The sequence below is a fragment of the Falco biarmicus genome, chromosome 4 (genome assembly GCF_023638135.1).
Source record: "Falco biarmicus isolate bFalBia1 chromosome 4, bFalBia1.pri, whole genome shotgun sequence".
Classification (NCBI taxonomy): domain Eukaryota; kingdom Metazoa; phylum Chordata; class Aves; order Falconiformes; family Falconidae; genus Falco; species Falco biarmicus.
Window position 1 is genome coordinate 95237594 of NC_079291.1, and position 13641 is coordinate 95251234.

The following is a 13641-nucleotide window of genomic DNA, read 5'->3' on the forward strand; positions in this document are numbered from 1 at the left end:
CAAAGATTGTTTTAAGGCTTCACTTTACTCTTTTGCTCCCAGCCACATACAAGTTTCACTATGTATAGCCGAGGTGCAGTTTGAAAATGAAAAAGGCAAACTGATATTTACATAGATTGATGATGCAGCCATGGGTAGAGCTTATACATTTGCTGAAGACAGGGCAACCAGAACGTTCGATCTTACCTAGCAAAAAAACACCCCATCCTGCTTTCTTCCAGGATCCTTCCCATTATATTAAAATATGTTTTTAATGAATGGAAATTTTGTGGCTGTATGCAACGACTGAACACTGTGACCTAGGAGGTAATTTACAGTTCTAATACACCATTTTTCGTTCTTTATTTTCATCCTCCTCCTGTTTTCTAGGCTTAAAGATTGTTACTTCTCATTGTAATATTTACCACTCATTGCTATATTTACCACTTACCATAAATTTTTATTTTTGGTTTTACATTTGGATACAAGCCGCCATGAACAGAGAGAAGGAATGAGGACTAGCGAAGGACTGAGACAGTATCACAGGCTGAAGGAGACATGCATCAGGACTTGTACTCTATAGTGGCATCATAAGACTCACTCTACAATCTTGTTTCCTGTTCTTCAGTCACCTATAATGGGACTATTTTAGTGAGTGTGTTGCAGTTTTACTACCCTCATGCATTCTTCTTGGGGATGCTATGTGTGGTGTATCTTTCACATACAGATTCAGTTGTTCTCTAAGAAATCTATGATTTGAAATCTATGATTTTGATCTGTGATATGAAGGCTCAAGTTCTATAGGCAACACAAAAATCAATACAGTAATATGCACACAATGAAATGTCCTTCAGTCCACTGTTTACAGTTTTCTGAAAAAAAGGGGCTACAGACCATCAAAAATGGACTAGAGCACCCAGGGCGAGCAAAAGCAAAAGTCTGAGGGCTTGCCTGACTTGCAGGTACTCTACTGAAGTTGTAAGACTAATCATGTAAATTAGGAAAGATGTATTTGGCCCAATTCTATTTGAGTCAAAATTAGAAGAGTATCCTACCCATGAAAACATAAATGATCCCTGCTTCATTGCTGTAGTAGTGGTTTTATTCCTGACATGTATAATAAGCATAAGATCAGATATATTACTAAGGAAAAATTATTAAGAAAAAACCCTCTATTCAGCTCTGCTAGCTATAATGAGTTCGTATTTGTCCAATGGTTTTATGGTTAAATGAGAAGTTAATGATAAACAACCTTTCTGAATGGCTGGATACACCATCCATGTGCTGGTTGTGATATCCATCTTTAGCGAATAATGGTTTGGGAGGTAATCTGTGTGGGTGAGAAAATGAATATACCATTTCATTGTTAACAAGTAGTGCTGCAATAAAGAGGAAATGCAAAACCACTTAAAATTATGCTTTACCTGTGATAAGGTAACGTTTTTGGTTTTTAAATGTTTTCACTTGAATGCTATCAACTATTTAGACTTAAGGATAAGTTGTAAAGAGGTATACCTTATGCGATGTTTCTTTAAGCATAACTGCAAAAACATTACCAGTAGTTTTGCATTAAGTAGACCACTGCTAAAAAGCTTAGTTACAATCTAGTTTTTTATGCATCCAGGGGAAGATACGAGAAAGGCAATACCTTCAAACGCTGCATACCTATGATAGACACAGGGAGGAATGTTTGAAAGCCTAGAAGGAATATCCTTTGAAATCAGCCTCTCTTTCTTTACCCTTATTTATTTTGCAGTTCGCTTCCCTTCCCTCCTTCTTTGTGAGGATGCTGTGTTGGGATTACTCCTTAGCTGTTCCCAAATTCCTGCATTCCAAATGAATTTCTTAACAAGAATTGATAATGTCTATCTTTTCCTTTGCACCCCCACACACATATCCTTGTACCCAATACTCCAAGAAAGCTGGTGCCTGCATTGCTGTGCTAATTGCTTCAGAGACCTGTTCGACCTAAATTTTCTTTGGCTTACACATACATCGAAGGAAACTGAATGTGAAGACAATGAATCTCTATACCTTTTCTCCTCATACTTTAAAGATCAGGTATCCTCAACCCTAGAGATACAAAAAAAAAAATCATGTCTTGGTGATTAACCCAGACTGTGTATTTGCTGTGGTTTTTCCATTTATTAAATCTAAACAATACAAAATATAGTGAAGAAGGTATAGTAAAGAAGGTTCTTCACTATTTGTATTACACAATGATATGCTCCTCACAGCATTAAATGATAGCCTTGCATGCAATCCACACACTTTATCTGAAAGCTTATATACCTGTTATATATATATATAAAACTAATGCAGACAGCCATAATAGTCTGTATGAATAGGAAACACTGTGCTTACTGAACCACAGTCATGAAGCTAAAAATGAAATTATATTTCCTCCAACATAATACCAAAGTCAGTATATAATATTCTGAAAGAACAAGCACACAGTAATACCTAGGTTAATACTGGTACCATACATTATTGCTCAATGCTATCAAAAAGGTGCATCTTCAGATTCTTTATTGAAGCATATTACATTACTTAAGTTGTCATGACAAAGACAAAACTGTTCAATTTCAGATTTTTCTAGCACCTCAGTTTTTATGAAATTGCAGGGTTTTTTCTAATAGCAGTGTAATTTATTTACTGATTAAATTCCAATAAAGAAGTTGTTGGTTTTTTTAAAAAACACATTTAGGAGTGTAACTTCTAAGCACTGACAGGAGCATTCTCCTTTGTTCCTACTCAAATCCTAGACTAGAAGATAGGGATTTGACTGTTTTGTTTATCCAACTATTTAATCATAAACCACAGCGTAAATGATGTTCAGCATAACTAATGCTTGCATATAATGCTAAACACTGCATGCTTCAATACAGGTGAATTTTATATGAACCGTTGTCAATTGTATGAGTATCTTATCTGCTGCTCAGTTTTCACAAATATTTTTTCAAACCATAATTGTTAATAGGTAATTTGTGCAAACTATTTAAAGTCAACTATCCCTTACTCATAGGTGGATTATCCAGAGTGTACATTTACCAGAAACTGACACAGAAAAGCTCAGTGGGGTCACATAGAGACTGTATCTGCAAGAGACCAGGTCATTTGACTCTTGAACTCGCTTCAGATTATGGACACGCTACACCTGTGCCCACACTAGCCCCTAAGTCATTCCTGATGGATGGAATGAGGTATTTTCTCAAACCTGGCTTCTGGGACTTGTGAAACCACAGCTCAGACTGGGAACTCATATGTTAGATTTTATATCCGTGTGAAGGGTCATGATCTACCAGCACTCTGGTCTTAAGCACCATCGCCCGGGTGGGTCTGAATTCTGGGTCTCAGTTTTGGTGTTGACTAACAGGCTTTACCTGCGGGTGAAGAACGAACAGAGGCATTTTGTGAAGTACAGATTAAAGCGCCTATGTAGAGTCAACTGCATCCCGGCAGGCCTTATTAGGGCTTATTAGCCTGGGTTAATTTAGTATTTCCTATTTAAAAAAAAAATAAAATAATGCTTTTAGTCATGAGGGAGAAAGCCAGAAGGCCAAGCAGCCAAGGCAGTACCTCCCGCCGTTCGGGGCTGTCGCCTCTCACTGCCCAGGCCCTCCATGGGGTCCCCGACTCCCGCCTTCCCCACGGAGCCGCCGCTGCCCACCCGCGCTCAGGCCGTTCGCCCCTCCCTCACGGCGGCCGCCGCTCCGCGCCCTGCCCGCGGCACCCAGCCCGCCCGCCGCCCGGGCGCCATGCCCGGCCCCTCTCCTCCCCTCCGCAGGGGTGGGCGCCACGGGGCCGCGCCGAGCTTCCGCCCCGGGAGCGGGGCAGGGCGGGGACAGCGGCCGCCGGGAGGGCAGGCGGCGCGGCTAAGATGGCGGCTCCCCTGGCGGGGCGGGCGGCGGTTGCGCTGCGGACCCTGGCCCTGAGATACGCCCGCCTGCGGGGCAGCTTCCCGGTGAGTGAGCCCGGCCCCAGCCGCCGCGTTCTGCCGGCTCTGCTGGCGGCCCGGGCGCCGAGGGGGGGCGGCGGGCCGCGCACCTGGCGCGCTGCGGAGCTGCTCCTCACGAGCCGCCGCGCTCCCCGCCACCTCAAGCGCCGCTTTCCGCCCCCCGAAGCCGCCTTTCCCCTGCGGCCGGCGGGGCCCCCCCGCTTCAGCCTCCCGCTGTGCGCGCCCGTTCCCCTGGCGGAGCGCGGGCGGCTGCTCGGGTTTCGTCGCCTGGAGCCGCGCCGTGCGCTCGGCGGTGGCCGCAAACAGACCGGGCGGCCTCGCTCGCTCGTGCTCGGCGGCCTCGGGCAAAGGTCCGGGCGCGGCGGGGCGGGACGGCCCGGAGTGTGACCTGAGGCGCCAGCTCCGACATCCCCCCTGCCCCGAAAAACCAGAGTACTTCGAGTTATTTCAGTAGCAGAAACGGGTGACGCCGTGCGTGAAGTAGCGTCGTTTATCTGAACACGTTCGGGGTGGCGGCATTGGGTTGGCTTTGGCTCTGTGCTGGTGGCAGAGCGGCTGGAGCCAGGTCACCCAGTTGTGCTCAGCTGGAAAAGCCGCTCACAGCTCTGGCTTCCCAGGAAAAACCGCTCACAGCTCTGGTTTCCCAGTGGTCTTGAATCTCAGAAATGTGATGGCAAAGAGTAAACGGGCCTCCCTGAAGAGCTCGCCTTCAGGAGCTCTCTTGAGGTGTAGCAGGAGTTCTGTGATCACCTCAACAGCAGACATACAAAGGTAAAACGAGATATGTACATTTTGGACAGCTCTGGTGCCTTTGGCAACCAGCCTCTTTATTTTGTCTTTTTTTTATCAGATCAACAGCTGCATGGCAATCTACTTTGGCCCATGCTTCTGAGCATAAGCGTTTTCCCAGAAGGAAAAGCCTCCAGAGCGACTAAAGCTTGTTTCTGGCCAGCTCTGTTCCTCAGGTTCTGCTGCTGGGGCTGCGCGGGACGGCTGTCAGATACAGCGTGGTGTTGGTGCTGAGTGTAACTGGCATTGTATGTCTACTTTTGGGTGGTTTGTCTTTTAACCTGGAGGAAGTGAGCTAGCTCGGTTTTAAGTCTGAAAACTTTTGTGCCCAGCTTTCCCTTTTTAATGGCGAATGTGGTGTTTGGCAGTTCAGTACAATGGGTTAGCTGATTCGGTGTTCATCAATTTCATGTATACATGTATAGATACACACACACAGAGACAGGGAGAGAGTGTGTCTATATACATACACATAAACGTGTATATACGTATATTTATCTGTATACATACATCTTTAAATGTTTCTGTTGATGAGCAATCCTGTCAGTCCCAACAGTGTTTGGTGCGTACACGTTATATGGTTGAAGATGCGTTCCTACCAGCGTGACTTATGTCACTATGATCCTATGAGAAGGAACTCAGGAGGTAACCTCACTGATTTTGTGTTTGTCCCTACTGTTCTTGTAGGGCTCTGATATGGACGGCTTTTGTAGGGTTTGAGTATCAGCGTTGTCTAGGCAGAGTCATCTCAGTCAAGTGTAGAAGGTGCTCTGGTTGAACTCAGTTTCAAGCTCTGTCTTTATCAGGTGCTGGAGTGGGGATTTGAGGTACAGGTAGAAATTAGGAGTTCATTCATCTCTCAAAGCATGGAGTGTTCCCATAAGTTACCTCGCAGAAATACTGCATATCAGCTCAGATTCTCAAAGAGTATTAATCTCGGGATACTATGGTGGCTAACTTTAAAAAAAAAACTTCAATATTTTTTTTGTGTGTGTTACTTATGAAATAGAGATATTGAACTTGTATCGTAAATCACATTTTATTGTTCTGGTTTTGAACTCTGACAGATATTGGGAGAATCTCCCAAGATCTGTGCTTTCCAAGTAGACTGTTTTCAAGAACCACATCGATACAAATCAGGTTCTTCATTTCAAAGTAAAATGCTTTCCTGTACAAAGCTATTCATTTTTGCAATGTTACATTATAGAATTCCCATCTAAATAATCTAATCTTCCACTGTCTCAGACTTCAGACTACAAGAAAGTTCATCAGCCGAAGTCTGGATTTCTATTCTACGAAGTAGGATAAGGTATCTGAGAGTATGAGTCCTTCCTTGAAAAGAGTTTTTCTCATTTGTATCATTCACTACTTAGCTCAGAGCAGAAGTTACACTGTTACTTCATTCATTTACCATAAACCAGCAAAACCTGTCCTCTTCTCAAAGCTTACTACTTTGTTCTTTTCACAGGTATGGTCTTCGGTACAGTAAGGGTATAATCAAGAAATAGCAGTCTTAAACTATGTTGTTTTGGTAATGCTGTGTGCGTAGGTACATGGTGAGAGTTAAAATCTTTCTTAATAACCTTAGTGACTTACTATAAGAGTGCTGTTTGGACACTGTTTCAAAATTTCTTATTATTTCAAAACTCGTGATTTTCATAGCTGGGTTGCAACAAGCTTTTTGGAAGTTTGGTTGTATACTGTCATAATCTATACGCAAATATTTTTCTGTGTAACTTCATTTTAGGGGTGCAATAGATGGTACTTGATCCTATCACATGAAAATATTTTATCATCCTTCTGCTTTCCCTTTGGCTCTTTATCTTTTTATAACTATTAAATTATTTTTTTATACTATTTTAATATTCTTGATAGATTCCGTTCTTTGTGCTTTTGGAGTTTAAATCTGACCAAGTGTTTCAAGAAGATAAAAGATAGATTTCAGTTGTCTGCAGAGCATGTGGACAAGCGTATTTAGACCTGTTCTTACTGGAACAATATTTGTAAAGAGCTGTGACAAACGCTCCAGGGACCACTCTGCAGCAGAATTCGATCTTGTTGGGTAGCAACAAATAGGCTCCATTGAAGGCTGTTTATTTGAATGGGAGTTGAGCTGGGCCCTTTGGGAAAATGCTGTGTTTTCAAAATAGCTTCAGATGCAGTGGATTTCAGCGATGAATATAAATGAGGAACAATTAAATCAGAATCATAAAAAAAAAAAAAATGCTTAAGGTAACTCTCCAGTTTTCTAACACAGTGAGCAGATTGGCTGATTGGCTGGTGCATTACGCAACCCTATCCTAGCCTTCAAAATGGTCCTCAGTCCTGCTGTAACATTTTCAAATTTCATGCAAGTTAAAATATTAAAGAAAAAAAAAAGGGGGGGGGGGGAGGGGGATGACTGTGGAAATATGGAATTAAACAGTATTCCTGTTGAATCCGCTGAGCAATATCTATGTTACAAATAGGGAACTGTACAAGGTTGCTCACTGCAGATGCCTTCAATACCTAGACTTGAATACCTATAAAGCCTCATTAATGCTGAACAGAGAAAGTTCTGTCTTTAAGAAGCGATCAGCTCTGAGTTTAATGGTCTTCCATGCAACAGAAAACATTACAGAAAATACCTAAATTCATGACTTCAGAAGCCACTTCAATGCAAAATGCATACATTTTTCTTAGCTTTGTGTTAAGTTCTTGAAAATTTCTTGATATTTCAGACTGTTTCACTTTTCAGGCTTTTCCAGGTTGAAAGTTTTGCTATAATTTTTAAGGTTTTACATTTATAAGTAGGAAATACAGGAGCCTACAGACTTTCGCAAACAGTTTTTATCTATAGGTACCTAAACCATATCAGTAGAAAGCCCTCTTCAAACTCTAGACCAAACTGAAATGCCAAAGTGGACCAGGTGTTTGGCCCACTCCTCCCTGGAAGTTACATTAAATACATTGTTATTGAACCCCTTTTTCAAGATGAAAGAAGGAAATTAAAACATGAATATAACTTTAGACTGTGATATGTTTTAAAACAAATCTTAAAAATTATTTTTTCAGTTCTGTGCTGATCGGTGGAACTTCTGCCTTGGCAGCAATCCAGCTCTGGCACACATATTCACAGTTTGTCTTGAAACAGAAAAGCTGCATTTATTTATCTTTATGTGTACCTTATGTAGGTATAATGAGGGGATAGGGCAAATTAAATAAGAAGAGACAGCCGTCATGAATATGACATTAGGTTGAGGATTAGCTGGGACACCTGTGGTCTTAAACTTGGCTGTGGATAAATAAACCCTTCCTCCTGGCCCTCCCATCTGAACTCCCAACCAGTTTACCCAGAGAGACTGCTTACTTTGCTCGGGTATGTTTAGGATTCATTAAAAGTGGTTTTTTGCTATAAAAGCAAGTGTTTTTTCATTGATCTGCCTCCTGAGGCACTAGATAAATTGTCAATAGATGAATTGTGTTTTCTTTACAGGTATCTCAGTGATTGTTTCCTCCTGTCTTTCTCTGGAATATTGTCAGTGCGTGTGGCAATTTTTTTTTAGAAAAAAAAAACTTTCATTTGGTCTTTCTGGCTGCTGACTGCCAACAAAAATGCTATGAGGAATTGTGTGAAGATGTTGAGATTCTCTTGGGAATACAGAAAAGTGAGATGAGGGTTTAGAAACACTTGGGGTTTGGTTGTTTCCTAGAAGGAGATAATTTCTCTGCTATATTTTCCCCGCTCTTATTTGTAAGATTAATTTTCAGCAAACATTGGAAACGTATTCATTTATTGCTTAGAGATATGATTCTCCCGCTCCCTGTTTTGGGGGTTCACTCACAGGTACGGTTCCAGGGTGACTTAATCTCAACTGATACTTTTTTTTGTTGTTGCTGTGACCACACCTGTAGTGAGTAGTTCAGCTCATTATTGCCTTGGTCAGTCCAGTCTTTCTGTGCATGTTTGAGACTGTAATCTGCAGCTTTGAGCATATACCCTAAGGATTTTCTACAGAAAATTTCCTCCTTTAATACTCTCTGCTGAGAAAGCCAATTTCTAGCTATCTGTGAATCAGTTAGGTGTATACTCATCTATTCCCCGCTCCATAGCATTTTAATAAAACACGGGACATAGAAATCATGTTATCTGTGCAACTGATTATGACAGTAATTTTGGAACTGGTAATTAAACATTGATCCATAATTAATAGCTGGCTATCGATCTTATTTTAACTAGATAACACAGCAGGAGTAGGCATGAAACTAAGACAAGTTAAGATTGACTATTGTGAAAGATTCCTTAATAGTGGAGGTATGCTGTGCTGTTGAATAGATGCTGTTGAAGTCTCCGTTGCATGAACGGTACTTAAAAGAGATGCTGAACTTTAATCTGAAGCCCCCCTTTGATATGGTAATGGAAAATTCTTCCAAGAATCAAAGATTGGTGGCATTTTTTTGTGTGTGCTTTTTGTTGGTTTGTTGGGGGTGTTTTTCTCACATGCTGATTGTAATGTTCTTGTATAATTAGTGACTAAATGTTGACTGTGGAGGAATTAAAAAATAGCAAGTATTTACACTTACTTGTTAGAACACCTTTTAAGATCTTCAGTTAAAATTTGATACTGATAGCACAAAATATGTTCAGTAAATGAAAGTTCTTCAATTTCATCTTTTTTTTAGTTTTGTTTGTTTGTTTAAATTGTGCTGGTTTGTTCAGCAGACTTACCCATGAGCTTTTTTTCTTCCTTGTCTCCGGTCTCTTTCTGCTTGCTCATAGGTTTCCTAAACTACAAGGGTCTATCCTGAAATTCAATTACATTTATTTCCATCCAATTTATTTAATTTCTGTCATGATCTACTAGTGTATAAGCTTAGAATCCCAAATCATAAAGCTCTAGGTGCTATCCCAGTTGAGCATGACTGTGGGTTGGTCTATTTCACTCGAAGACTGTTTTCATTTAAGAAATATACTTTGTATCTGGTTTGTGAGCCATACCTTGTTACTGATTTGTGTTTATTTACCTTGGCACTTGTGGTAAGTGGTGGCTGGTCAATTTCAGACTACCCTGTTTATCTTTCATTTGTGCAGTATGGAACCATAGAATGGTTTGGTTTGGAAGGGACTTAAAGACCATCTAGTTCCAACCCCCCTGCCGTGGGCAGGGACACCTTCCACCAGACCAGGTTGCTCCAAGCTCCATCCAACCTGGCCTTGGGCACTGCCAGGGATGGGGCACCCGCAGCTGCTCTGGGCAGCCTGTGCCAGCGCCTCGCTGCCCTCACAGTAAAGAAATTCTTCCTAATACCTCATCTGAATCTGCCCTCTTTCATTTTAAAGCTGTTCCCCCTTATCCTATCACTACATGCTGTGGTAAAAAGCCCCTCCCCAGTTTTCTTGGAGGTCCCTTTAGGTACTGGGAGGCTGCTCTAAGGTCTCCCTGAAGCCTTCTCTTCTCCAGGCTGAAAAACCCCAACTCCCTCAGCCTGTCTCCGTGGGAGAGGCGCTCCAGCCCTCTGAGCATCTTCGTGGCCTCCTCTGGACTCACTCCAACAGGTCCCTGTCCTCCTTGCGTTGGGGGCCCCAGAGCTGGATGCAGCACTGCAGGTGGGGTCTCACGAGAGCAGAGAATCGCCTCCCTTGACTTCTGCTTGTGCTTCTTTTGATGCAGCCCAGGATACGGTTGGCTTTCTGGGCTGCAGATGCACATTGCCAGGTTGTCAACCAAACCCCCAAGTGCTTCTCCTCAGAGCTGCTCTCAGCCCGTTCTCTGCCCAGCCTGTATTTGTGCTTGGGATTGCCCTGGCCCATGTGTAGGATCTTGCACTTGGTCCAGTTGAACTTCATGAGGTGTGCACAGGCCCGGCTCTCAAGCTTGTCAGTGTCTCTCAGGATGTCACCCCTTCCCTCCAGTGTGTTGACTGCTCCACACAGCTTGGTGTTGTTGGCAAACTTGCTGAAGGTGCGTTCGATCCCACTTTTGTCAGTGACAGAGATGTTAAACGGCACTGGTCCCAACACCGACCCCCGAGGAATGCCCCTTGTCACTGGTCTTCACTTGGACATCGAGCTGTTGACCACAATTCTTTGAGTGTGACGAACCAGCCAATTCCTTATTCACCAAGTGGTCCATCCATCAAATCTATGTCTCCAATTTAGAGACAAGGATGTCATGGTTGTATCAAATGCTTTGCACAAGTCGCAGTAGACGATGTCAGTTGCCCTTCCCTTATCCACCAATGCTGTAAATGTGTTGTAGAAGGCCACCAGATTTGTCAGGCATGGTTTGCCCTTAGTGAAGCCATGTTAGCTGTCACCAATTGCCTCCCTATTTCCCATGTGCTCTAGCATAGTTTCCAGGAGGATCTGCTCCATGATCTTGCTGGGGACAAAGGTGAGACTGGCCTGTAGTTCCCCAGGTAAAAACTGGTCAGCACAGCACAAGGTAATGGTATTCCTGTGTGCATGAACGTACACCCCTCTATGTGTTTCCCGTCGTTCTTGTATTTTAACTCTTGCTAGTAACATTTAGAGAAGCTGTTTTACTGCTTGATTTCTGACTACAATCTTTGACCTGAAATTGGAGCCATTAGCTGCCTGACAGCATTTACTGTTATTTATCAAGAAGCACACTCTGTGGTGGCCCAGGGCTTTGTTACTGGCAGTAGGTGCAGGGTGTGTGTCTAGGGACATGGTGCATGGTCACTGGATCAGATCTGTGTCTTTCTTTCTAGGTGGTTTCTATAGCTTAGACAATGGGAAGCATCTGGAAATCTTGAAGTGACTAACTAGGGGCAGTGGCCCATGACTCGGCCAAGTGACCATCACTCAGGTCCCCATTGATACCAGGCATCCTTCCAGGGGAGGAGACAGCCTGAGAGCTCCTCTGTTTTGCATTAGTTCTGAACCTTTTATTTTGAAGTCTCAAGAAAACATTACAGACTTTAAGGCATTGTAAACACCTGATGACTTAGTATCCCCCTTTTCTCTCATGTTCTTTTGGCATGATGTGTTGGTTTTCTTTATTATTTTTCCACAAGATTAAATTTCTAAAAAATTATCATCCTGCATCAGACATATTAAAAGGACAGCACAAAGGTCACATCTTCTGCCTGAGTTAAGAGACTGTTCTTCAGCTATGGAAATTAATATCTTCATCACACTCTGAGCAACAAGGCTTTGAGGGAAGGGTTCCTTTCCTCGGAACATGCTGCCTGCAGCCAGTTAAAGAGATGGAAAGCAGCTCCTCAGCACATATGCTCCAGCCTAAGGAGTGTTTTGAACAGCATTTTGGTTTGCTGCATAGTGCTTTATTGATTGGTCCTAGGGAACAAAGTAGTTTAAATGTGCCTCTATCATTTGTATCTTTGTCTAATAAATGATTTTGATTTTAGTTTTTTGCTTTTCATAATAAAAAGGTATAGATTCGTGTTGTTTACAAGTGAAGGACCAAAAGTAATGTGCATGTCCTTATCACCTAAATTAGTTTGTAGAAGAGGCATTATAAATGTTGCAGCTTCGCAGCGTGCTTTCTGCATTTGTAGAGTGAAGATGTGACTATATCTATATAGTACCTAGGCATTTTAAGTTAATAAATTTGGCAGTTTCTCTTAAGGAAGGTGGAACAGGTACAATACTGACCTTCAGGATTTGGTGTGCAGTAATTCAGTTTGGAACAAAGGGTTTTCTTTTTTTTTTAATGATTAAACTGTAAATGGAAGAGTTTTATTTGTCTGAAAGCGGGTAGATATTTTGAAAGCATCAGTAGCAACAACTGTTAACACCCATTCGTACAGTGTGCATGTAGAATACTTGTGGAACAATAATCAAGCTCATGGGAGCAATAACTGGGAAAGATGAAAAACTAAAAGGTATTACAGGAGTAGGTAGACTCTGAGGACTATAAGCAATGAGCAATAACCTCAATTTGTGTCAGGAGAAGAGAGAATCACTCTTACTGTAGTTACTTTACCTTTGGTGTCTAACTCGTGTCTGCTTAAATTCTTTGAGATGCAAAAGTTTTGTAGGAATTGACAGGAATGGAGAATTAAGGGAGATTTTTGATCATGTTTGATAAGTTTGTCTGCTTGTCCAAGACTTTTGACTAAAAAATATGAAGCTTGAAATTAAAAACCAGTAAGAGATTACTAGTGGAACACTTGATCATTCTTTTGAGATTTTCCTCTGAGGGATCTGTTGGCAAAAGAACAGTTTAATTTGACATCTGCTAATTCAGTGGCAGCCAAGAAAGCAGCTACTACATTTTGTGAGAGAGCAGCTGGAATGTGTGGAGCTCCATCTAGGGAGGGTTGACGACCCAGCTGAGAGCCTGTGGGTCAGGATTAGCGGCCAGGCCAACATTACTGACAATATTATTCTAAGTCTACTACAGACAGCTTGATGAGCAAGAACCAGATGAAGCTTCGAACAACTGCAGGAAGCCTCATGTTATCAGGCCCTCGTTCTCATGGGGAACTTCGCTCACTCTGGTACCTGGTGGACTGACTACACAGCAAGGCACAAGTAATCAAGTAATGTAGGAGGTTTCTGGAGAGCATTGATAACAACTTCCTAATGCAGGTGACTGAGGAGCTGGCAATGGGAGACACCACTGGGGCTCACATGTATAAACAAGAACTGATTGGGAATGTGAAGACTGGGGCAGCCTGGATTTATGAAGGGGAAATGCTTGGCCAACCTGATAGCCTTCTCTGGGTGAGATGACTGGCTTCATAGCTGAGGGAAGAGCAGTGGATATTGTTTATTTTGATGGATACAGCATGGGTTGTAATAAGGCACGATGAACAAGGCTGGGAATATTCCCAGTTTCCTTAATCAGTGAAGTAAGGCCATCATCATTTGGGCTTGGAACTTCTGTTCCATTGGATTCCATCCCTTTCCCTTCCTTTTCCTCCAGGTAGACAGGCCATATGTC

General features: G+C 42.5%; 1 protein-coding gene across 1 annotated transcript in view; it reads left to right on the forward strand.

The window, feature by feature from the left end:
• Nucleotides 1-3794: 3794 nt before the first annotated feature.
• The window catches only part of SUCLG2 (succinate-CoA ligase GDP-forming subunit beta), a 131707-nt gene continuing 121860 nt past the window's right edge, over nucleotides 3795-13641 (forward strand). The window contains exon 1 of the mRNA XM_056335399.1: nucleotides 3795-3943. Coding sequence (XP_056191374.1) covers nucleotides 3860-3943 — 84 coding nt within the window. The 5' untranslated portion in view covers nucleotides 3795-3859. The remainder of the gene's footprint in view (nucleotides 3944-13641) is intronic.